The sequence below is a fragment of the Falco punctatus genome (genome assembly GCF_963210335.1).
Source record: "Falco punctatus genome assembly, chromosome: 2".
In the NCBI taxonomy this organism is placed as follows: Eukaryota; Metazoa; Chordata; class Aves; order Falconiformes; family Falconidae; genus Falco; species Falco punctatus.
The window spans coordinates 4,875,366-4,901,839 of NC_137581.1; the positions used below are offsets into that span (position 1 = coordinate 4,875,366).

A 26,474-nucleotide genomic window follows, 5' to 3' on the forward strand; every position below is an offset into this window, starting at 1 on the left:
TCACTTCTTGAGCACAAATAAAAAATAATAATAATAATAAATAAATAAATAAATAAATTAAGAAAAAGGCAAACAACCCTACCAAAACAAGCCCTCTACAAGCCCTCTGCATGCTTCTCCTGGCAGGGAGAGAACAAACAACATGTCTGATGGATAAGTCACCGTGCCACCATGCTGCCAGGAAGCCCTGGGATGCCTTGAGGATGAGCATGGTACCTGAGGACAGTTTGTTTACCGAGCTTTCCCTGTGGCCTCCGAGTTGGATGGCATTTGGAAAAGCTGTTGTCAGTCTGAGGACACCTTGGCAGGTTGCTGCTAAAGGTTTCCTCTGGCAGGTTAGTGGGAAAAGGTGTCTGGTTTGGATAATTTCTCCTCGCCAATTTCCATCAGAGTGGCGAGCTGTGTACAAGGACACAGGTACCCTGACATCCAGCACTGCCCACATTTTGGGTGTCAAGCGGGGGGAGTGGATCTCATCAAAAGCAAGGAAGGGGCACAGTTCCGTCCTCCACTGCAGAGGAGCTGAAGGGTAAGGACAGAAGTGACATCGGGCTTTTGAGCTTTTCCTTTCCAGTTTTTCTGCTTATTTCCATTTGCTTTGAGAAACCGGTCAGGACAGCCTGGCCAAGGGAAAGGAGGAGCATCATCGCTTTACGGACAGGGATCTGCAGCAGAGGGCTAAGGGCATGGTTCCTCTTACACAGTTTCAGCCATCTAAATAACACTTAGCCTAATCTGGTCCCCTCAGGTTTCCTCCACTGACAACAGTGAAATCCCCCAACACGGGAGAGGGAGAACTACCCGAGAAAGAGGGAGACAAAGATGAGTCGTAATAAATAGCATCGTCTCTGCCCATTAGTGTCAGCGCTCTGCTTGCATCTGTATGAAACAACGGGAAAACAGTGGTAATGTAAGAGCATTTGCCTTGGAGAAGCATGGGAACCAGGAGAAAAATATCACAGCTCTGGAGAACGACTGAGTGAGAAAAGAGGGAAAGGAGCCAATTCAGATCATCCTGACCTCAAAGCATTATATATCCCAGTTATTTTAACAGCAATCAATTCTTTGAAGGACAAAGAGGCAGAAAGGAGAGAGACTGCAATAGAAACGATACGACGCTTCTCCCTGGAGAACACAGGTTCGCTTCTGTGAGATGAGGCTGTGCCCAGAATCCCATCTCTGCTCTGGGAAACATTCCTTGATGGCAGTGACCCAGCTCTGCATCATATCAGCACACCCTGCACATGGTGGCTACCCTTTAAAGAGCAAATCTGCTGCCTGATTGTGGAGCTCAACCTTTTGTGTCAGTATTTGGAGGTCTAACATTTGGCCAGACAGGGATGCCTGGTGTGCACCTATTTATTTTTCTTATAAGGGCTTCAGTGCTGAGATAAAAGCAGATGATCGTGGATTCTCACAGGTCTGGCTTACGTGCGACCTTGAGCATCCCACCTGGGACACGCTTATCTGAGAGCCCTGGAGTGGGACAACGACCTACAGCTGGGGATGAAGGACAAGTGCAGGGCTGCAGCGTGGGCTGGGACAGGCTTCATTTGCTCCACAGAACCAACCTCATCTCTGACCCTCTGCTTCATGAATCATCATCTCTGACACTGCAAAGCCAATCTGATGAGGGATCAAATGGGGGGGGGGGGGGGGGCGGGGGGGGAAGGCTGGAACGGAGGGAAAGGTAAAAGATGGTGGGCTGTAACTGCGTAAAACACAAAGTGGTCTCAAGGCAGAGTATTTTTGCCTTTTTCAGGGTAGGGTTAAGGTGGCAAAAGCAAGGCAATGGGGGTGGGCAGAATTATCTGCTTTCTGTCTGTGGGTGGCATATGTGATTCCTGCAGATGCCAGGGGCATCCTTAGCAAATCTGGCTGGAGGTACGAGCAGTCTGTGGAGCCCAGTGCTGCAGGACAGGGCTGAAGCTGTTGAAAGCTAAGAGCTAGCGAAAGAGATGACACACTTATATGAGAAAGGTTTTTCACCCCCCCATCAGACACAGCCTTACAATGAACCAGCATCATACCAGCTTTCTCACCCTGTGAAACGAAGCTCCCGCATCCTGTTTTGGAGGATCACATCGGTTATTATTACTGGTTATTATCATTGGTTATTATTATTTATGAAGATGATGATGATTAGCAATTCTGGTATTTCCCCACCGGGCTTTCCCTTGGACATCATGCCAACGCAGTCTCACCCGGTGCTGCGGTCCAACATGCCACCAGCGAGCAGGGTGAAAGCCCAGAAGCTGGTGCAACATTAACTTTGCATCCCCTAGGCCAGGAATACAACCTGGTTTTAGGTCCTGAACAAATTCCTTCTTCTCCCCCTTATTGTTCACTGCAAGCAGTATGCGGGCGTCTTTCCTTGCTTGAGCAAACATGTGTGCACGCCTCACTTAGCAGGGATGGAGAAGGAGAAAGGATGAATCCCAACCTAATCCCAGCCAGGGCTTCTTAACGGCTTGCTTTAAATTTTATAGCCCTTTTTATGGTGACGGGAGCGTAGGTCTTTAATGCTCCAGGAGAGCAGAGGAAAACTTTCACTAGGAGAAAATGTAAACCCGTTTTACTTATGCATGATTTAGTACCATTTCTATTCAAGGGAGCATGCAAGAGGCCCAAATATTTGCACTTCGTATTATAGAAGAACTGCCATTCCCAGCTCTTTACAGAAGGAATTTATTTCGATCCTCCTTACCTTGGGGGAGAAACATTATAACTCCCAGTTTGCAGGGGAGTCAATAAAACAGTAGCACTGTTCAGGGTCTGCTTCACCATCGCTCAGCAGGGCAGTGATGGGGAGTGAAGGAGGATCCCCAGATTTCCCCTCTCAGAGCCCCCTTCTTCGCAGCTGCATTTGCACCCATGCATGGGCCCAAACAGCGGGCATTTGGCCCCGTTTTTCCCTCCTCTAACTGGGATTAATATTACTTTTTGCTCCTCAGGTAGCATTCTAGGCAAAGGGTTAAAAGAAAAGGGGGGTGGGTGCTGGGCACGGGGTAGGGGGGAAGATGGAGATGGGGGTTGTGGTAGAGCCCTGAATTTCCCATACAGCTTCAGGTCAGCCCGGCATGCTCAGATGGGGTAACATCAGCTGCAAAAGCCGAAAAAGGAGGCAAAAAAAGTCATTAACCCTCATGGCTGCAATACCAAGTCCCTGAACCGGTGAGTAAAGCAGCCCAGGGGTCACTTCGAGCAAGGGTCATTTCAGCCCTAGAAGAAAACATGCCCTTAGGGATGGAGACTCAAAAAAAAAAAAAAAAAAAGTTTGGCTTGTTTTTTTTTTTCTTGCTGGAAGTTCAGCTCTCCCTTTTCCATCTCTGCAGGCTTTACTCTCAAAACAAGCCTCTCTGCAAAGGTTTTCCATGCAATTATTTTTTTTTCATATAGGGGTATGGGCATACTCTGTCCACATACCAGAATCGTCTAAAGAAGTCCTGAAGGCAAAATAATTCCTAAGACGTTGAGCACAAAATGCAGGAAGAAAAATCTCTGCAAGCGACGGGAGGACTGCACCTTGCACAGCTGATCTCTAGCTGGGCTCTGCCACACCAGCGCTCCAGCAAAAATGCAAACAGTTCAAAAATCCATCCTGGATCTCTTACTGATCATTAAAAACCTGCCCATTAGGCAGTGTATTAACAGTGCTCAATGGAAACAGAGAAAGAAAAGGTCCTTTCCAGGGAGCTATTCTCATTGCCATGAGGTTAAAAATGCCTGTGACCCCCACAAGCTTTATGTATTCAGAAATCATGAGTTCACGCGCAGTAAAGGTCTTCAGTATCAGCTAAAACCTGGAGGATTTTCTCTTCCCCTTCTTTCAAGATGCAATGATGGCAAAAGGACTTGGAATTTATTCCCTACACATCGCCATAATCAAATAATATGCTAATGCTATTAGCATGGGACCTTGCATCGCAAATTACTTAGAATCATATTCTCTTTCAAAATAGTGGAGTTTCATTTAAATTGGTCTCCACAGCAACCGGAAATGAACTGGAATAATGTCAGATGAAAATCTTCATGGCTGGGATGGTGAACGAGGAAGTTCATGGCAGGGATTGAGGGGAGTGCTATGAAGACAGCTTGAGCCCACCAGGGTTGATGGACTTGTGCCAGCCATCTTCCACCCAACCGGTTATCAGCTGTGACAATGAATGCAAGGACGAAATGAACCTGCAGATCCAGGAGGACCCCAAAGCACCCTGATGGAAAAAGGGTGAGGAGATATGAGGTTCATGTAGATGTGAAGCCTGAGGAGGTCTTCTTGGTCCTCCAGATACTTTCTAAGTGGCCCCTGGGGAGTTGCATCTGACAACTGGTTTCGTTCATGCTAAATCTGTTCTCATCTGTTAAACTCAAACCTGGCTGTTTGCAAATGGCCTGAGGGAACGCAGCTCCTGACCGTGGGCCAGGCTCCTGCATCCTGGGGTTGTACAAGCACAGACCAGGAAAAGGGTGATTGCTTCTGGCTTTCCTTCGTTAAAGCAGGAGATGCTGCTCCCTCCTTCATCTCACCTGCTCTGCTCACACGCTCACCATGATGGGCACTGTCTCCCATGAGGATCTAGGATGGGAAGAACCTGCAGCATCCTCTGGCCAGTGCCCACCAGCTGATCACTGGCCCGATTTTCACCCAGTGAAAACACTCCCCAAACCCATTTGAAAATGAGCTGAGCTTTGCAATGCCACGTCTGGAAAGCTATGGGTTAGAAACCAGCTCTGATTTCCCATGAAAATATTTTCCCAGCTGCTCCAATCATCTTCCCTGCACTTGCTTCACTCAGTGGTCACTGTTATGTCAGCGGGCACGGTGTGATCCTCATCCAGGTTGGGGTTTCTCGGTGCTCCCCTAATAAAACTCGTATTAGCAATGCAGCTCTCAAAAATGTCTTTGAAAGCAATGTCAGAAAATGGGAGGCGTTTTGCTTGAGAGCGGCTGAGAGTTCAGGCAATGAAAAGAAAACAGCCCTGACCAGTCTCTCAGCTCTGTTTATAATTATCTGGGCTCCGGTGGGTGTTAAAACATCTGTACTGGTTTGGCAGGGACTGGGGAGCACGGCTTGTGCCAAAGGCAAGAAGTGGCGTGGGCTGAAACAGCGCAGCAATACGTTAGTGTGGTATTCATGCTTAGAAACATGGAGCTGGCAGCCTCCCCCACCAGTGCCTTTGGGTTAGGATCAGCCCCAGCCCTGTCCCCGTGTCCCCCACCCACCATGGGTCGAACCCCTCCGGGACCATCCCAAGGAAGAGCTGGAAGTGGTTAAAGGAGATGCCGAGTTGGCTGGAGTCTGGAATCCTGCTGGGTTTAACATCCCTCTGGACTTTGGTCACCATCAGTTCAGCTCCACATTATGCTCTTGCATTTCTTATTTCTGTGCATGACTGTTTCCACCTGGACACCCTCCATCTCCCTGTCATGTCTAGTCACGGACAAGCAAATCTCTCCCTGCTGGATATTTCTGCACCGAGCAGCGGGGCAGGCTCCCAGCGTGGATGTTGCTGTTTGAACCTTGTGCGCTAAAGCATGGGCTGGTTTTGTGGTTATTTTTAATGCACAGCAGCAGCAGAGCTGGGTTTAGTGGGGCAATGGAGCGTAATGTAGAGCTTGGTCCTCAGGAGACTCAGGCAAGGCACATTTATCACAATCTCCTTGAGGGTAATATTTTTGGATTTCGGCATTCCTCATCCCCTGACTCAGGAACAAAACATCCTTTGGCATCTGAAGACTGAAGCAAACCTTCTCTGCCCTGATGCTCTCTCATGGGTTAGGAACCATCCCATGGGCTTATTCAGCATCTCCTCACCCTCCTCTTCCTTGCTCAAAGGTGGCTCACAAAGTGGGGTGAGCCCATCCTTAAAACCCAGAAGAACCAGATTACATTCTCACCCTTGCGGCTGCACCCATCCTTGCACACAACACAGATGGTACCAGCACCCAGACCAAAATCTGCATCAGTTCTTGCCCAGTGCATCACCCATGCTTCATGCTTGGCTTAGGGCCAGCTGAAAATGTTCTGACATCCTCCAGCTGGAAAAAGCCATTTAATCAAAACAGGAGCTTGGCAAGGGATCGCTTGCAGCCATAAATTACAAGAAACGTTTAGAAGATAAAAGTGAATTTTAAATAAAAGGGGAGAAGGTCAAGGTGTTTCTATTAATTATCAGAGTGGATTGATTTTTGGGGGTGGACCGCCCTTCTTTAGCCAAAGATCATCATTATCATGTGCTTTTTAGATGTGACAGTGCAATTCTGAGCGGAACTCTTGATTTTTTTCTGAAATTCATTTAAATTCAGAATGAAAAGGTGTGAATCAAAATCGATGCTGAAAGCAGATGAAAATGAATTCCAGTGACAGAAAACTGAACACGCTGAATTTTTACCAACTCTGAAGTGGCGTTTGTGATGGGCTCGTCACCCGCTCTACTGGCTGCAAAGGCAGTTCCCCCAGCACCGGCTTGCTCGGATTCCATACGTGCAGCTGCTGAGAACTCTTCCTTCCTCACAGGAATGCAATATATTATTTTTTTTTTTAATTACCTTGATGACCCATGTTCAAACTTGGTGTATTTGGCTGTTGAAATGGATTTGGATGAGATCCAGTACCTGGTGCCCCTCTCATCACTGAGTCCTTCACCCAGGGGATGAAAAGTGGTTTGATGACAGATATGCAGTGCATGGGGTCCACTTCTCTCAGCAGATGCTGGGAGGAATAAACCATGATATAATGGATTTTGGCTACGACCACAGGAACACAGAAATTACCAGACCGGACCACCCTGCTCCAGCTTTCCATCTCCAAATACCTCAGAGACAGCTGAGAACTTCACAGGGATCACTCATGCAACAACGCACCTGCAGGGAAAAATGATTTGTGCCTCACTCCACCATTCATAAACCTTATTAAAGCAACTATTTTAACTTATCTAATACAATTGAGGGCATTCTTGCACTCATAGCAGTATTAATTCTTTAAGCCACTTTATCTGTAAAACAAACCACTCTGTGCCATACAGGTCTGTGAACACAGGGCTGGGCTTCCCTGCAAACTGCACCAGGAGACACCAGACAGCAGTGTGTCTTCTCATGACCGAGATAAGTTGGTGGATTTTTTTACTGCAAGAAGCACTGTTTGTCCAGAGCTAGGGCATCGTGGACTTATCTGCATAAAAACGTTAGCGGCAGGCAGAGGACAGGGTGGTCCTTCCAGCAATGTGCCAAAGAAATTGAGAGCATTTATAAGACCATACTCTGAGTTCTTCTTAAAGGTAGCAGAAACAGTGGAAGTGAGTTTCTGGAGCATCACAGAAAAGCCAGCAGGATCTCAGACTCTCAGAAGTTACGTTGATGCCAAAGAACAGATACAATGGTATTTAAAATCTGTAATAAACATGTAAAAGCATGGAAGAGCTTCAAGTGAACATCACAAATCCATCCCTGTTCTTAGACTCGCGGAATGAGTTTGGGGATGAAGAAAAGCTACAGGTGTCAAGAAATTGAGATTGAGATACTTAAAAAAAATAAAAATGTAAAGACTGAAGAGACACCACAGTGCTCTCCAGGAAAGACCAAGTCTTGTCTATCAGAATTTTTTTCCAGACAAATCTCAAGAGCAGAAGGCAGCGTGTTCACCTGGAAGATCATCTGTTGACCGGGTTTTGACCCTAACATTAATCATCAAAGCAACCGCCAACTAGCAAAAAGACTCATCATGAAATTTATGGATTTCAAGTGGGTATTTGAAAGACTTCATCATGACTCATTTGAGAGCAATGTGAACCGTTATGGCAACCCAGCAAAAATAATTACCATCATAAAGGCTTTACATCAAGGTTGAGCCCGTGCAAAGTATATGCAGGCTCGAGGGAATGGTTTACACAGATAGCAATGTCAGACAAGGTGGTGCTTGGCAAGGCAGGTGATCTGCTGTGAGACAGAGGTGAGGATGGAGCACAGGTGGTGCAATAGCCATGCACCACGCTTTTACATGTGATGAAGTATTCAGAAGTGCCCCAGTGCCCGGATGCCTGCCCAACATTTCAAAAAGATTTGTTGTCAGTTACAAAAAAAACCCAACAAAAACAAAAATACAAAAAAAACCCAACACCCAAATGCAATGAGTCACTCAACTCCAGCTTACTTTCAAAAGCAACGGCATACAAGAACAGGGGCAGTTTATGTATTTGGCAGGAAAATGATGGAAGGCAATCATACCAAAAATTGGCAAGGAGCAGCTGTGTTGGCCAGGATGGGATTTGGTCATGTGGCGCTGAAAGAACACATGATGGAATTTTTGAGGTGAAATGTTATTTTCCATCCTAATAAATAGATATAAAGGGTGGTAGTCAATCCAAGGTGCAAACGAGTCAGACACATTCCTCAGCATGTGACAACGACCCAGTAAGTATGAAAGGAAACTGAATCCCTGGTAAGGGCTGAGACGTGCCAGAGCTTCACCACCTGCCGTGGAACAGCTGGAGGACTATGAGGGACATCACACAGAGCAAAAAGGGTAAGAAAAGATGAGGCTGTACGTACCCAGAGCCAAGGGGTATCACACAATATGTTGTGATATGGACTCAGACAAGGCAATATCTCAACACATCCTCTGCACTCCCACCTTCCTGGTCATGCCAACAGGGAACAACTCCAGTTTTACCTGCTGGGATTGCTGAGGTATCTCAGCTCCTCACCGCACTCTGAAGTCTGGTATATCTCTGCAGCGTAAGTTCATAAAAATCACAGAATATTTGGATAGAAAGGATCTCTGGAGATGGTCTAGTCCAACTGCCTGCTCCAACTAGGGGCAACTACAGCAGCTCAGGACTATGTCCCGTTGGGTTTTGAGTATCTCCAAGGATGAAGACTCAAGTTGTCTTGGGGTGGGGTGTGTGTTTGTTTGTTTTCAGGCTTAACTGAAAGTATTTGCTTCATTCTCTGTGGCTTAAGGTGATCGTAAGCATGGACCAAAATTAAGCTGCTCCTTGGATGCTTGGTGGAAACTGTAGCCCCCTCCTAGGTCTGACTCCCAGAGAGAGAAGCAGCAGACTGGGAGCAATGAGGGAACAGGAAAGATAAATGACATCTCATTTTCCTGAACAGTCTCATTTTTCAAGTTTTGCAAGTTGTGGCCAAGTGTCCTTTTTAAGACCATTCCCAGCTTGGAGGGAACAGGTGCCATCACCAAGCCGCCTCTGGCACCAGATGGCTACAGGTAGAAGAAAAGGTGCATCAACATGTTTATGCTGTGCCTCAACGATGGATCCCTTCGAGCAGAGGCTGCCTCTGTGCTCAGCTTGTGCAGCACCTAGCATAGCCAGAAGACTGGTTTCTCGGCTGTGTCTGCACCATGAAGGACCCTCAGAGATGTTGTCAGCCTTCCTGGAGGGAACCAGGATGCGGCCAGGGCACACATGGGGCATCCCTGGATCAGGTGTAACCCCACAGTGCAAGTAATAAATCGCTGGCATTACAGCTCTGACACTGTACCACACTAAATAATGCAGAAGTATGTTTGAGAAGCAGGCAGTAATTATAACTGAAGCGTAGAAACCATGTAGGGAAGAAGTGTTATCTTTACAGATAAAATCAGTAATAAATGCTACTGCATTCATAAATAAAAATCAGACTGGAAACAAACCCTGAGTGGTGTCATGGAAAGTTCACAGCAATCAACAGCTTCACGGCTCCTTCCTGCTCTGTGCGCCTTCACTCAGAGGCTTTAAAGGCTTTAGAAAGCTTTCCCTTTACTCAGACTGCGTTTTAATTGGAAATACAAACCAATACAAACCGTTACACAAACAGGCATTGGGGTGTGCAAAATGACAGTCTAAATCTGTCCTGGCTTTTATCAGGTTTTGCAAAGCAGCACTCGGGGTGTATAAACCATGGCCCCTATCAAAGGTTTAGAGGGAACAATGTGAAATATATGGAAGAAAGAAAAGGGGAAATATGGTGGCTTGGGAGGGAAAAAAAACCATTCATGCTGTGAAAAACAGCTTGAAATGATCTGCCGCAATGGTCACTGTGATTTTCGCCCTTGTCCTCCAACTTGCTCACACACAGGTTTTGGGGTCCTATGTCCATCATGTTTCCCAGCCCGGCGCCTACGTGTTGGGCATTGCCTGCAGATCTGCGTCCCGCCCCGATGCCTGAGCCATGGGGTACAGCCCCATGAACCCCAGCGGGGCACAGCTGAGGCACACAGGCTAGAACAGCCCCAGGACCCCTCTCGGAAATAGAAATGCAGGCAAATCTGACTGCGAGTTTTCTCCCAGCTGGCAGACACACAGAATGCCTCCCTCCCTCCCTTGGTTTTGCTCAGACAGTGCTGCTTCGCCAGTCCCTTTGCTCCAAGCCCATCAGCTGTTTTTGTTTCCAAAGGCTTTGCGTTGTTTTGCTTTTTGATGTGATGCTGATACCGTCCACTACACTCATTTTTCCACGGTCAGTAAGTCATCCTAAAAATTCCTCAGTGCCCATTAAACTAATGGGGCTGACCTGACACGCACAGGGCTCATTGTGATAAAAGACAATTACAAACCAAAGAATTATTTTAAATGGGTTTCTGATTCTGGGTACCTAGCCCAGCAGACAGCCCTGGGCAGGTCTGAGATGTACAAACACAGCTTGCTAATCTCCGCTGGGAAACCTGTGCTGGAAAAGCTGGGCAATGCTTTTTGCTCTAAAAAAATGCCCAAACCTCTTGAACCTCACATTTCTTCCTTCCCTCCCAGCTCAAATCCCAGCCTCAGCTCAACAAACCCAGTGGGACTTTGGCCAGGAAAGGGCAGGATTTTTCCCAAAGGCCCCAGTTCTCCAGCTCCGTATTTATCTTCAGAAGAGGCCAGTCGGATACCCTTGTGCTGAGCGCCAGCTGGGAAACAGTCTAGAGGAACTGGAGTATTTGGCTGTTGGTCTTTTTTGAAAGCTGAGCATAAATTTTCTTTTTTGCTGGTTGATGGTTTTATTATTTGCAGCGAGATGAGTATTCTCTGCCTATAAACCCAGTGCTCCCACATACAGTTGCATCCCCTGCCAGTTCCCATCAGTGCTGGGTACAGTTAAAGGGGGCTCAGCAAACAAGTATCTCCTAGGGGTCTCTCTGGGATGCCAGAGTAATGGGTTTGCAAACTTAACACTGACATATCTTCTGGAATTTTTTAGTCCCACCTCTCCAAAATTTCCACAGCCACAATAAACCATCTAAATGAAAAAATCCTAAAAATTGCTGGATTTCCAAATCCCAAACTCTGCAGAAAACACTGATTCAGCATTGCAAACCTAACATTCAATTGCATTAGACCCCCTGAAGCCAGAAGCTTGGCTTTCTGATTGTGTAGACACCTAAAGACCTTTTCTATTGCCTTCTGGTTTCTAAAGCCCTCTGCATCCTTGCTTCAGTCCTTTTCTTGGCACTCAGATGGGCTAGAAGTCTACTTTTTCAATTATTAAGTGTATGTATATATAGTGTTAAGGACAGTGACCATCAGAGCAGTGCAGGTTGGCTTTGGTCCTGCAATGCTTCTGGTACCACAACCTGATGAAGAACTGAGTACAGCAAGAATAAGGTATGGAAGAATAGTAGGGGTTGATGCTCATCATAAATGAAATGATGACAAATGACACCATTTGAAGATCCAAATATCTCAAAGGTCTTGACAGTGATCTGAGATGAATCCTGGGATTCATCTCAGCAGAGTTTTAGGAGTCTAAAAAGTGGGTGTGTCCACCTGAGCTCATCAGTCCTGGTTCCCTGGAGAGCCAAGGGAAAGAAACCAGCACTTTCAGGGTGCAGATGATTCACCTAATTTTAGACATCTTTTTCCATATTCTCCTCCAAACTGGACAGATTATAACCACCAGCACACGTCTCACTCTCAACAGCATGGGTTCCCTTTCCAAAACGCCAGGGGAATCACAGCAAGGAGACCCTGACCAGTTGGTAGAGATCAGCAATCTCTATGTCTCCTGTTTCTGTCTTCTAGGAAGCAAATTCCAGGTTGTTAGTGGCTCTCTGCTCTTCAGCAGACTCATTAGCCCCTGAACTAGCTCATCTCCAAAGGGAAAGAGAGGAAAAAGGGGGTGGGGGGGGGTGGTAAAAAGGCAGCAGGCACTTAACTGTTCTCAAGCTGCTCCTTTGTGCCAAGACCACTCCATCTCCAGTATTGTTTACACTGAAATAAAAGCTGAACAGTGTCAGACCTTAAAATAACTTGCTGTTTGTGGAGCAGGAAAACCAGGGTCAGGGAAGTTTGGAACAAATTTAAAGAGGCAGGATGACTAAAGGATGAACTGGTACTCAGGCAAGGAGGCGTTCGCAGGCACCTGAAGTTCAACCATGAGCCTGGTGCAAAGTCAGTTGGGGTTGATGGGTCTCCACCACCCATTCCAGTGAGGCTGGGTCAAGCCTGAGGCTGAGACATGACATGTGCATTTGTCCTCTCAGAGTAAATCTGCAGACATAGATGTTTCCTTTGTTAGGAAAATCCAAAATATGGTAGAGAAGGATGGGTGGGACTGATCCAAATGCCCTCGAGATGTGCAACCGGTGGGTCTAGATGTGACATCTTGTGTTTTAAAAGACAGAGCTCGATGATGCTGAGCGCAGAAAGTATTGATGGGAACACTCAGGAAAAGGCTACATCAGGTAAAGGACGCTGGGTGAAAGGAAAGGGCTCGAGGCTCAAGGACTCCACACAGGCTGTTCCAACACAGGCCAACTCCAAGTCCCATACGGGGCTAGGGAACATCAGATCTTCAGGTAGGCGAATGAGACATGGGAAGGTGGGATACATGGAGAGAACCCAACCAGATCTGCCCCATCCACCCCGTGGGTCAAACTCAACCGTAATCTTGCTCATCGCTTGTCATAGTGTCATATTGTCTACTGGGGAACAGACCGGCCTCCAAGTGGGCTCATACCCAAGTACAACCCATACCACAGCTTAAAGATGAAGTTGAGACCAACTGACTTGCGTCAACAGAAGCTGAAGAGTCAAGTCCTGGCCCAGCTTGACTGCACAGGGCTCCACGAGGGGCTGCCTGCTCGACTGCCCTTAGGTGGCAGAGCTGCCTGCAGACACGCAAACCAAGCGCATCAGGGACCGGGTGCTTTCAGGGACACAAGGTCACCCCCAAATCTCCCTCCTTGCCACCATTTTTCAGTCCCTGGCACGCTTCCCAGCATGGTACTGGGCTTGTAACTCCTCCAGGGTGTGAGCAGGGAAGGAAGGAGGTGTGTGCCGGGCACGACAGCAAGGAAGTACCTGGTCTTGTGGCAGTCATCAGTGTTTCCCCTCTGCTTTGGTTCTGCCTGGCCATGGGAGAGGCAGCAGGAACGCAGGGGCTGCCCCAGGGCCATCATCTTGCATGGGCTCCCCAGTGCCCCACTCCTGCATGCTGGGACGGAGATCACCAGTGATTTGGGGCTGTTTGGGAGAGGTAAGTGGTGTACAATGTGCAAATGTATGTTTTTACTCTGGTCTTGCTACCCGCAGCTTCTTTGCTGAGCTTTTGGGCAGCTCCCAACAAGTCTTCAGGGGTATCTTTCTGCTGTTTTTTCTCCAGCCCACCTCAAACTCCCTTTGCTCAGAAAGCACCCAAGCAAACCTGCCTGCAAGGAATCAGTGGGGCTGGAGGCATCGCTGGGACCCTGATGCTGGGACCAACATGTTTTTGGGTGAGAAGCAAGGAGGGAGAAAGAGCAGCCATATGGGCTCGTAGCACAGGCTTGCAGGCAGCCTGTGTGAGCAGGCAGCAGGTTAGGGAGCAACCAGTCAGCCACCCACACAGGACCCCCAGCGAAAGCATTCAAGGGGGCACTGAATCAACAGATTTGCTCTCGTGTGATGGAACGGGGCAATTGGTGGAGGGTCTGGGGCAGCATCAAGCCAAAGAGATCCCTAATGGAGATGATGCACGTGGGGCATATAAGTTCTCATCAATGTGAGCAGAAAGTTCTTGTGTCCGGAGGCTGATCCCACAAACTGTGCTGGAGTTGAAGAAGGAAGAAGAGACACTCAGGTCTCCATTAAACATTAATGCATGGCCCTGACTTGCATTCGTCGAGACAGTAAAAGCCTTGGGATTGCTGGGGATCGATCCCCACTGCGATGCAAACACTAGCGCTGAGCCCTGGAGATAGAGCAGGGAGCGAGCCGGAGCCTGGGACCACCCTGGCGCAGCCCCCTGGCAGAAAGCAGAGAAGTAAATAAAAGAAATAAAGTCCCAGATGAAAAAAAATGAAGACGACATGCCTGGGCTGGGTGGGAAAGTCCACTGCTGCCAGACACAACCCATCGGGGCAGGAGCCCAGCACCATCCTTTTCCCACGCCCTGCTCACTCTCTCCAAGTACCAGGAGCCTTCAGCTCAGAGCAAGGACATTTATTTACCCACAGATACTCTCTTCCCTGCCTCTATGGCTGGGTTAAACCTCTAGCACAGCGGTGCATGACTAAGTTCTTAAACTCCACGGGGAGTTTGCTCAGCACCCATGAATCCAAGCCGCTGAGACAGCCCCAGTACCATGGAAGAGCTGGAGGGAGGTGCTGGGGGTGGCACAGTAAATTGGGATAGAGTTAATAAAGGTATCTACTGCTCTGAAACAACTAACCTGTGCACAGGAGCCCTGCAAGGACACATTGCTTCATGAGAAATTAAATTATATGCTGCCATAGCTGCACTTCTGTCATATCGGGAATGGGACAAGGTGGGGTTTAGGCTGAAGCATCAGCTCCAGAAAGGGTTAATGGCACACCAGATATGTTTAGTGGGATCTAGTAATTTTTTTTAACTCCAACAAACAAAGCATATGAGAAAATCCAGTTCACAGCTGAGCTCTGGCTGTCTGCCCACTAGGGCAGGGAAAATGCAGATGGTTTGAAATACGCACATGCCTGCATTTCTCCCCTAGCCTGTGGCTCAGTGTCCCCGGCAGGTCTCGCCCCATCGTATTTGGTCAGCCGAGGTGGCGGCAGAGCAAACTGCAGTGTAAAAGCAGTGCTGAGTCAGGAGCAAACCTACTTTCCATGAGCACCATTGCTTTCCTCGGACCCATGGAGGAGCTGGGATCCTGCAAGGCTTCGCTCGTTCAAAAATAGTAATTAGCTCTCCAAGTAAATAGGTGTTAACAGAAACAAAGAACTCTGCAGCAGTCTGGGTAAACACTTTAGAGTCAATTTAATTTCCCTTCTTTCCGCAGATGTAATTGTGCGGGTCTGCAATTATTTTCAGGTCGGGACAGGGAACAAAGCCACCGGTGGCAGCTTTGTGGAGCACCGGGGCAGCCGGCAGTACCCTCCACTTCACTGACATTTGGGTCCTGAGGCTGAAATGGGCTTCCTTGTGACAAACCAGATGTATAACACAGCCAGCGACCAGCTAAACCAACAGCTAACCGCAGCATGACGTTAAACCGCCCTAAACTCCAGCCTGTTTCTTAATCCTTAGGGTCCACCAGTCTAGACAGGACATGAAGGACTAATGTGAAAACCAAGCGACAGAAAATTTACACTCTCCCCTTGAGCTGCAAACAGAAAGAAGTATCAAAGGGTATAAATTCGTTTGGCTTTTTAATTTTTTTCACCTTTTGGGAGCATGGGCAGCACCCAGGCAGAGTCCCGTGCCGGTGCAGAGGGTTTGCAGCCAGTTTGCTTTGCCTTGTGCAGCTGCTTTTGAGTTGCCCATTTGCTCAGTAAATCGTGCTAAAAAGCCACTGAAAACCTGTCTTTTCCCTACCATCTCGGGGAGCCGGTGAAATAGGTTTTTACCGAGACCACCCCCAAAGCTAATGAGTTTTTCCTCCACCACTGGTGGGTTAAAAGCAAACTTGTGGCCAGTGGCTCAGGCTCAGCTGATGCAGGGCATCCCTTCAAGCAGGAGGTAATTCAGCATGTGATGGAAACTGTAGTAAATGCCACTGCTGGTGATGGAGCATTTCCCTGGCCAGGATGTGAATATAAGCCAGCGGGAACAGCCCGGCTTTGGGGCCAGACCCAGCAAGTCTTTTGGGTCAGTATAAAGCAGTCACACACTCAAGAACAAGTGTAACGAGAAGAATGTGCACAGCGGCTTCCCCAGTAGTTTCTGATCTTGTTCTGCCACGCTGGCTGTCCGCTGGGAGAAGGAGGTTTAGTTAATTAATTGTTACAACTAGCATGGAGCTATTCTTGCCCACGATGGTTAGCTTTTACTCCCCTTTTTGGTGCATCCAATTACTGACTCATTCATTCTCCAAGGCAGAGGCCACAACAAGGCACAGAGGCTTGAGGATGAGGGGGTGAAAGTCTAAGAAATGCCAGATGTCCCAAGCTCTATTTTTACCCTGGAGCTGTCTTAATATCAAGCAAACTCCTCGTCTTCTCCTATCCGTCAACCCATGGCTTCAAGGAGGTGATGAAGAGGGAGCATAGCAGTTACAAATATTGCTATGAATTTTATTTCTCCCTCCAGCTGACCCATCATGAAGGATGGGTGATGGGCTTATGCATGCCAAGATGGACAAGACTCCTGACACCGATCATGATGCAACGATCCCTCAACCTCTCTGCCCAGCCTTGGGCCATGGGTCCTTCAAACAAGCATTATCTACTTTGGGAAATCAATGATTTATCTGCCATTACTTAGCAGGGACGGTGAAGGAAAGGTGAGAGTGGGGTCACTGCTTCGGCGAGCACCAAAGCGAAGCAACGTCCCTGAATAATTCATGCTCCCTTTTTTTCTGTGGCATCTGGACACATCTGCTGTGTTCACCATCGCAGGCTTTTTCTTGGCTTACTCAGAAAATCATACTTTGGCAGCTGGGTACTGTTTCAAGTGGGTACTTTCCCTACAGCATTAACGAGCTGTGATTTTGTTACAAATAGGGATTTTTGTTCCTCTTTTGCTGATGTCACTCCATGATCCTGCAGGGAATAGCGCTCGGATCTCTGCAGCCTGATGAGCCCTATGTGCCCTTTGGGACAAATGTACTTGCAAGCGGGAGATTGTTTTTCCTTTTGCTGCCCAGATTTATATTTCACTGAAGTCCCGTATCGATCCTGCTGCCGCTGGGCTGAAAGCTCATTTTACTAAATGGGAAGAAAAACAGTTGCCCCAGCTGAACGCACACAAAATGGAAAATCCTGCAACAAACCAGCTCTTAAAAAAGGGGCCTGAACGATTTCGCTGAACCTCAAGGATGGCACTGCTGACATCGGAACGGGATGTAATTTATTTAGCCTGACCTTTCCCTGAAAGACCGCACTGGTGGCGTTATCAAGGACCCTTTCTACCACTTGTACACCCATTGCCAAGGTGACGTCCCGTTTCATGCGTCAGTCAGCAAAGATCGCATTCGCGCTGCTGTGATGCTTTGTTTGCTGTCCTGCCTGACAAGCTCTTGGCACGGTTTCAGCTTCCGCGGATGGCAGCTGCTCTGCGAGGGACCAAAACAGATTCAAGCTGGACGTTGTTTTAGGGAGTTTTACATAGACAGAGCATGGGACTGGACCATGGATAAGACGAAGCAAAGATGATGCTACTAGGTGTAATGGGACTGGCAGGTGACTGCAGCGCTGCACCCCATGCTCACCCCCCATCCTGTCTCACTTGGGATTTATGTGACCCCTCGTGGTGCTGGGGAAGCAGAGGCAGCTCACCAGTGCTCGCCGCAGAGGCTTGCCAAAGCGCAGCTGAGCTTGGGTGGTTGAGCACGACTGGTGGAACAGGTCTCACTGCTGCACAAAACCATCCAGTGTTTTCTTCTACCCTCCGAGAATTTTCCCAGCAGGTCCCTGGAGGAGATGGGGATGTTGGTGGGGAGGACGTGTCTGTCCTTCACATGAGAGCTTGTCAGCAGTGGGTACAATGGAAAGCAGGGAGGGACATGGTCCCAGTAAAGCTTTTCCCCCACTCCACCAAGGGATTGAAACTTCTGAACAAGGGGGATTTTCACTGCTGGTTCCCACAACTCTCAAAGGGACTTTGGTGATGGATGAGGACACAGGCTGCAGCTACAAAAGTCCCCAGACCCCATCAGCTTCTTATGAGAGACTCAGAGGTCTACAGTTATGGGATGGAAAATGAATTAGGTGGCTCACAGGGGCAAAGCTTGCTCTGCTTCAGATGTCAAGTTAGGAAAGCTTCATGGATGTTTCCCACATGTCTGTCCATTTCCCACTGCAGTCCTCCCAGCCTCATGGCGGGCTACACCCCCCTCCCACAGGTCTGATCTGAAAAAGGAGCCAGGCCCCACTTGGAGGACAGGACAGGAGATGCTCTTGGCCACAGACATGGCTCTCACGGTACCTGTGTTCTCCTCAGACTGGTTGAAGCCACAGATCTGGCAGATGCTGCGAACCCACTTGTTCATGTCGTCCTCGGTCTCAGCCACCAGGTAGAAGGTCCTGTCAGTGGTCTTGATGTCGAAGATGTAGCTGTCTTGCAGCTCCTTCTTGTTGAAGGTCAGGCCTGCGTCCACTTGCTCGCAGAAATTGAGGTTGATCACACGCAAAGGTTTCTTGGAGTGGTCATTTTTGTAGTACTCCAGGACATCGGGGTCACCACTCATCCGACCGCTGCGCAGGACAAACCAGCGTTTCTTCCATGCCTGAAACCAAGAAGAGAGGAAGCATGAACCCCGTTACTCAAGTCACGAGGGCCAAGAAACCCTGGCCAGGCAGAAGGTGACACAGATGGACATGACACCCCGCTGCCCCAGGATGCTCTGGGATGCTGCTCAGGACATCCCTGCAAGAGGGGCATAGACGGCACAGACTCAGCTCAGTTCATCAGTTCAGTGCTCAAATCCCACTCGTTATCTGGAAGAATTATATACCAAAATATCATGGTAGCTTAAGAGGACCCCAAGAAGGGCTAGTCTTGAGGCTTAGAGCAACCTTGCTACTACCCTACAGCCCAGCCACACTACCAGGACCCAAATACCCTTCCCTCCTGGATGTGAGATAATCTGTGGGGTGACGTTACTGGCAGCTGCAGTGCCGAAATGCCTTCCAGCAGCTCAGAGGAGCTCTGACACTTCAGACAGAGCACCCTGGGTATCAGAGAAACCCCTGAGAGCATCACAGCCTGTGTCTGCAGACACCAACCACGCCAATCTCATCTCTGTTTAAATGCCAGGATAGAAAGGCTAATAAAACCAATGGGGAATGGGTTCGGTCTTTTAAATATCAGGAATGATGCCAGGGAGACCCATGGAGAATCCAAGCTTCATTTGTTTTTCAGCATCTTCTGCTCCCCAGCACGCAGGAAACTCCTTAGAAAAGGGAAAGGTTATCATCGATTCTTCCAAGCACTGCTGACGGCAGCCCCTGGCCAAACCACCTGGGGAACGGACTCAGGGGCTTATGGTGTTTGAAGGAAACTGGCAAGATAAATGTCAACCATCATCCCTGGCACTGGGAGCTGCAGCCCCTCTGCTCTCCCCATGCCAAATGCAGTTGGAAGCTCCCACAGGAGGGGGAATAGCCACAACAAGAATGTGCCAAATGCTACAACTTATGTTACACAGAGAATCAAGAAGAATTGGGGGTGCGCTCTGCATGAGCATCCCAGTGGCTGCCGGAGGGATGCATGGGGTGAGGGACAACTTTGAGCTGCTCCCCATTGCAGAGCGATGCTGCCTTGCAGAGGGCTTGGCTCTCATGGGATATGGAGGGGAAGGAATATATCTAAGCTTAGTCCTTAAAACATCTGAGTTTGTTCAGGCTGCCTTTTAAGGCAGTGAAGGTCCAAGAGGTGCATGAACAGCATGGGCTGGATACAGCCCACATGGATGATGTGCGTTACCACCAGCGCTCCTGCACTGCCTGACACAGACCTCTGTTTGCACCAGAGGATGCCAAGGGAAGGGATGAGGTCTCCACTGTTCTGCCCCAGATGTGGACATTTGGTTTTTTAATGAGGTTTACCTTATTGGTTTTTTTGTTTTGTTTAAATCACCAGTTTTGGGGTTCATATGATTGTGAGAGGTTGGGTCATGTGGAAGCACATGATGTCCCTAAGAAGGAAGAACAAACAGCCACAAACATCTTTAGTAACCCAAGAGAGGCAGCAAGATGAGCAGTGTGCTGGGACCTCCATGATGCTCCCCCGGAGGTGACCACAGTCCTGTGAGGCTTTGCATATTGGTGATGGGCATATTCTAGATTTCAGCCAGTCAGCTGCACCAGGATCCCACAATTTTGGAAAATTTGGTGGCTGAAACAAGGGTAAGAAACTCCTGAATGATCTGATTCACATTGTACTTCTCAAAGGCTTAAAAATAGCTTTTGTTAGCATCTTTGTGATTTGTAACCAAATTAGTTTTGCACTAATTCTCAAACTAGCTCCCCGTGCCAGGAAAGCAACTTCAGTGCAATCTTCTGAATGCAGTGGAGCAGCAAATTGCTTAGCAAGAGGACGTGCCAGACTGGCAGATTTTGGCTTCATCCAGGAGACACTCACCCACTTCTCATCAAAACGGCTGCTTTTAGATGGGGGAAAAAAAGCACACAGCAGAGCTGCGTCCATCACAGAGGGTGAAAACCTGGTAAAATTTACCAGGCAGTGGCAATAATTTGCTAGTCCATTGTCTCCAAATGGATCACCCAAATCATTGGGAAGCAAACCCACAAGCATTTTTTCTAGCTCTAGGTGGAAAATGTCCCATTAGCTTCTTCCTATTAACACTGAGCCATTTCTTTGCAGATACTTGGCAGGACTAAGGCATGGGCACGCATCAGTGAGCGCGTCTGACAGAAGGTCGGGTTGTGCAACCACACAAACCACCACCTGAATGAAGACACATCCAACACCAGTTCTTGCTGCTTGGCTCGTTGCTTTCCAACTGTTTGGAGTCAAGTCTTGCAACTTCCCTTCATGGCTGACAAGTTATATTAAAAAACCCAGAAAGTACAGAAACTGGACTCCAGAATGTAGAGCCTTCATGGAAAAAAATGGGAGGAAATGCTGCAAGCAAGGCTGGTGATGCTACCACAGTTTCCTTTTTTATTGCCATTGTGAGAGCCACAACTTCTCTAGTTCTCTTTACTCTGTCTGGTAGCAATGGAAAGCCCCTCACAGTCAATATTTGGCAAACAGCATAACATACGCGGTCTGGGTATTGGGTAAACCCTAACATATGATAGTCATGAAAGAACTGCTCTTGCCAGGACAAAATTTCTTGGGAAGCTTCAGGAGCTGGAGTATCACTGGAGGATAGGACCATTGGACAGGGCAACAGCCCCACCAACCTGGGATGACCAACCTGTCCACCTCTGCCTGGTGCTCTCCTAATGATAAAAAGTCACTGATGTTCTTCTGACCCAGAAAAACAGCCCAGGGAAGCAGCCTCTGGACAGCCTGTCGTGGACAGGCAGCTGCAGGCAGCACTGCTGGATCCCACTGCACGTCCCCACAGCAGGACCAGACATTCCTGCCTCCTAAGATCAGCTGCTGAACCAAAGGAATACACGCTGACCATTAGAACAGAATGGAAGGAAATAATAAAGAAATAGACAGGAACCTTCTTATTTTGTGGAGATTTTCCCCATTTCTTGGAATTTTTGAGCACTCAGCTCAGCAATCTTTTTAGTTCTTCCCTGTGGATTTGCCATGTCTCCATTAGGAAAAGGGCTCAGCTTGTGTTTGCCAGGCTGGGGCTGCTCTTGGAGCATCTTCTGGCCCTAACGGAGCTTGCTTCAACATATAGTGATATGTGGCAAAGGATACGCAGCCTGCAGCATGCGGCCTGTCCTCCTGGGACATTCATTTCCCCATTCAAAGCTACCAATATAATCCAAACCTTCCACATTTAGGCTTCCCTAGAACATCACCTTCCTGCGAGAGGGTGATTTAAGGGTCTACCGACCACCGGCTGTGACAGCAGTAGGATGCATAGGATCCACATATGCATGGCAATTGCAGACCATGCTAAACCAGAGGAGGATGCAAACTCCATGTGAACCTACACACTCTGTTTCCAAGTCCACCTTCTCCTGCCATGGGGCTCTGATGGCCAACACACATCTTCACCTGAATTTTCCTTTTCTCCTTAATTCTATTTCTTGCTGGCTCCTTTGAAGCCCCTGTTGCTGTCAGCCCACTCCTGCCAAAACACTGTGCCTCACTGGCACGTGGTGTGAGCCAAGGGCTGTGTTTGTTTAACAGCTTCACAACAGAGAGGGGCCAACAGTTTAACAGCCATAAAATGGTGCTTTTGCAGCACAAATTTCCAGCTGTGTGGTCCTTTGCCTGCATCAGGTTGCTTCACAGTTCAATTACAGCTGCTAAAAGGCCTTAATAACACTGAGGAATATTTTGACGCTTGGCAAGTACATCCTTTGAAGACCTGTTTGTTAAAAAAATCGCCGATCATGCTGCCAGTGCAATGTAAATTCTCCCTGGATCGTGAGAACCATGACTGCTGCTCGATTGCTTTCCACCTCAACAGTTCCATGGCAAGTTAGAGTTTACAAAACGAACCCCTTTCCAGCTGGATGCTACCTGGAATTGGTTGTTTTGTGCGTTGGTGAGTTGGGTTGGCAGTGCTGCTGGGGTCACCGCCTGAGTGCACTTAGTGGGGATGCTCTGTGGGAGCTCAGGCAGAGGTTGGGGTCCTTCCCATCCCCTCTGCTGGGTAAGAAACCAGCAGAGCTCAACTGGAGAGGTGGTTGCTCTTGAGCAACCGAGATACCATCATGGGAGATCTCCTGACCACACCACAGTGAGGTCCCTGTTGTCCCCTGAGGCTTTCCTGATGGTGTAATGCTGTGACAGAGGTGGTGTCATCAGTGCAGAGGGCTCAGATTGTCCCTTGTCAGACAATCTGGGGACTCCAAGTGTGTAATAACCAATTAAGGACAGGTGAGACAGAAACTTTATTAACTATGATCATAGTGAGACAGCATCTCCCCCTCTGCTCCGCTGCCAAGTGGTTACAGAGACCCAGCCTACATATTGTTTCAGAAAAAAAGAAAGAGGTGAGGAAAATAATAATTTCAATGTTAGCAAAGCCAGACATCCGTCCCTGGGCAGCCTGCTAACTGCCACAATCCTAAGGAGCCAAACAGTAAATATACTGACAGTATGGAGAGATGCCTCTTGGTGGGACCTATGGAGTGGCCCACCCACTATTACCCTAGCGCAGAAGTGAGGAGCTGGAAACAGTCAGAGACTGTTAGCTCTTAGCTGAAATGAATGTTCTTTTAATTAGGATAAACTCCTGAGCCAGACCTCTGAAATCTTGCATATGAATAACTGTACCACCATACACTTATAGCATATATAGGGGGCAGGGAAGGGCAGGGAAGGGCAGGGAAGGGAAGGGCAGGGCAGGGCAGGGCAGGGCAGGGCAGGGAAGGGAAGGGAAGGGAAGGGAAGGGAAGGGAAGGGAAGGGAAGGGAAGGGAAGAGAAAAGAGAAATAAATACATTTTTCCCAGGAAATCTCTCTGCCCTGTTCCTTCTTCCCCCACTGCCACCTTTGTGCCCGTGAGTGCAGCACACCACCAGTGTGAAATAAACCTTCCAAAATCTGATCTGACACAAACCACAGGATCTAATCTGAGCTGGCAGGCGGGATAAGCAACCTAGCTGTGACATCAGGCAAATTTTTCACACTGGGATGAAGCCAGGGTCTGAGTGATTCGAGCAGGAAACCCCACAGTGGGGCAAGCAGGCACTTGTGTCCCAGATTCGCCCACAGCCAGAGAAGTCCCATGTGTTGGATGGCTCCTGCCATGGCCCCACGGCCACCAGCCGACAGCAGGGATGCCTCCATGCCTGCAGCAAGCCCCAAGCTTGTCCTAGCCCCACATGCCCCCAGTTTTCACCGTGCAGTACAGAGTGGTCTTGCACCCCATCAAGCACGTTTGCCCTCCGGCTCCTGGTGCATCTGGTGTGGCAGAGGAGCTCACACTCCAGGAGCATGTGAGAAGGACCACAATGACTGGACGGTTCTCACTGTTCTTCCCAGCCACTATGTCCTTGATGTCCCATCCCAGCTGCCACCACTTTAGCCATCCAGGCAAGATCATCCCTGGAAAAGGGGGACAGAGATGACAGGGGTATCCCGAGAGAAGATTTCGGGTGGCTTGGCTCACTCAGTGGTGTTATTATTTTTGCCATGCACAACGACGCTGACTGTAGCTGCTGGACTGTTACCCCACGCTGGAGCTGACCCTGCCCCATCCCTGCTGCCCTGCACAAGAGACACAGTCCCCTGCTGCAGCCGGTGCTACCAGCATCGGGGAGTGAAGCCACATACAGGAGGATTGTAGAATAACCTATTGGTGACCTGTATAATAATGTTGTCTTCCTCTGTGTCCCTAGGGGCTTTTTATCTCATCTGATGGACAGAAGGATGCTGGCTTTATTATTCATGCAAGAACGCCTCTCCCCTCCCTGTGTAAGTGCTAACTCAATGGAAATGCGGCTTGGAAGATTTGCAAGCAGCAAGGAGGCCCCCCATGTCTGCTCAGGTAATGGTCCTGCTGGCTGACTGCCACACAAAACCTCAATGTCCCTGAGCCCAAGAACAAACAGAAGCTCCCTGATCCCCCTCCTGCCCTTCCAGACCCTCCCCCCCCAGCTCTCCAAGCAACTTCTCCTTGCCCACTGCCCACTCACAGCACCTTTTGACATGATGCTGAGAACAGACAGGTCCCAACCCCACTCCTCTCACCCTTCAAAGGGATGGAGACTGGTCCCTGCTAATCACATGTCTGCTGTGGCCGAGTTCACAGCGAGTTTGTTAGCAGCATTGCTCTGGGGGAGGCTTGATTGGCAGCGTTAATAACGCCGCACTGCAGCGGCAAGACCCTGCAGGGCACAGGAAACCTTGCTGGGGTACAAGGCAGCTCTTCCTCGGCTCACTGGGGGATCGAGGGAAGTAACGGCGATGCAAAAAAACCCCAACCCAGCGTGTATCTCAGGCTGTCAACTGACCTTCCCTCCTGGGATTTTTTTTCCCCACTGTTGAAGGTATAATTAAGGTTCAGAGCACACACTGAATCGCTGCGTGCAAAATCCACCTGAGGGTGATGCAGCTGGCACGAGACTTCCCGCAATGAGCATCACTCATGACTGACTGAGAAAGGGTTTTAAGGAGGTGAGGCTCAAACACAGACTAAAACCTATTTGCAAGATCATTTAAAACCCCATAAGCTTCAAAAATGGCTCCTGCCTTCAGAGGTGTTTGCTACCAAGGAAGGAAGGAAGGGGTTGGGATGGCTTCAAGTTAAAAGTATGCTGGTGTGAGCTGGAGGACCTGCTCCCCACCACCACACTCTGTGAATGTGATGGGTGACAAAGCAGTGACACAAGGTGGAAAACTTTTCCCTTCATATCTATTTTACAGGAGTTCTCCAGTTGGGAAGATTTCAGTAGCTCAGTGTTGCATGGTCAATCTTAGGAAAATAAAGATGTCTCTCTGGGACATGAGGGAGCTGATTGTGTTCCTGCTGGGATGATGGAGCACCTGATTAAGGATGGGATGGAAAAACAAAATGCGAAGTCGTGAGGTTGTACTTACACCACCAGAAAAGCCGTGACAGTCTCAGAAAGAAGGACACAGGGAAACCCTGGGGTGGACCAGGGGTGCTCCTGCCTAGAGAGTGTAGAGACGATGGAGCCAAACTCTACTGGGAGATGCACGCGGGCAGCATGAGAGGCAATGGGAAAGTCCCATTACATGTAAGGAAAAGGCTTCACAATGAGCGGTGGGACAAAAAAAAATCAATAGGTGGAGTGAAGTCCATCCTTGGAGATATTAAAAACCTGCCTAGACAAGACCAGAAGCAATGCGATTTACTTTCAGAGTTGGCCCTAACTTCAAGCTGACCCCGCTTTGAGCAGGAGATTGGTTTGGAGACCTCCAAAGGTCCTTTCTGACCTGTTATCTCAAAATCTAAATTGCTTTTCCATAATTAGTCCAGCTTTCAGTCAGAAGTGTTGAACTTGCAGTACAGAGACGTGATGAAACTGCTCAGACCGCGAGCCCTGACGTGAGACGGGTGCAGCCACCCGGTGAACACCCGTCCTCAGCATTTAGCATGAGAAAGGGCAGCACCAGCATTTTCTAACTCTACTTGAGTAAAACAACCTTTTCTGGGTAATTCCTTCTGCTGAAAGCTGCAAGGCACCTTTGCAAGCAGGAAGGTGCTGGGAAAGCATGGGGTCCAAAGGAGCAAGATGGAGCCCAGCTCCAGCACAACTCCTGCCCCAGGGCTGGCCACAAATGGTCCATGTGCAGGGCCTGACCGCGTCCCTGCTGCCGTGCCATGGATTTTGTTATCTGGAAGTATTTCCTGCAATTCAGCCTTGTCCTGTATTCCACTCTGTTATTCCTAGCTGAAATCGCTACCCCGGTCCCGCTGTGGCACACCCTTTGTGGGGGGACCAGAGTGGCACCCAAAGGAGGTGCAGGCAGGTGGGTGCCCCTGTGTGGGGACGGGCAGAGACAGAGGCTCCCCAGGGATCTGCA

The 26,474-nt window shown here is 48.8% G+C and overlaps 1 protein-coding gene across 3 annotated transcripts in view; it reads right to left on the reverse strand.

Annotated features, from left to right (window-relative positions):
- GAB2 (GRB2 associated binding protein 2) overlaps positions 1 to 26,474 on the reverse strand; it is a 101,871-nt gene that overhangs the window by 28,023 nt on the left and 47,374 nt on the right. For 2 of the 3 annotated variants that reach the window (XR_013925929.1, XM_080374801.1), the window contains exon 2: positions 18,301 to 18,601. Coding sequence is in view for 1 of the 3 variants with exons in the window: in XM_080374801.1 (XP_080230927.1) it covers positions 18,301 to 18,601 (301 nt within the window). In the remaining 2 variants the exon portion in view is untranslated. Of the gene's footprint in view, positions 1 to 17,651; positions 18,281 to 18,300; positions 18,602 to 26,474 lie in introns of those variants that run through there. The other variant, XM_080374802.1, reaches the window with a different exon arrangement.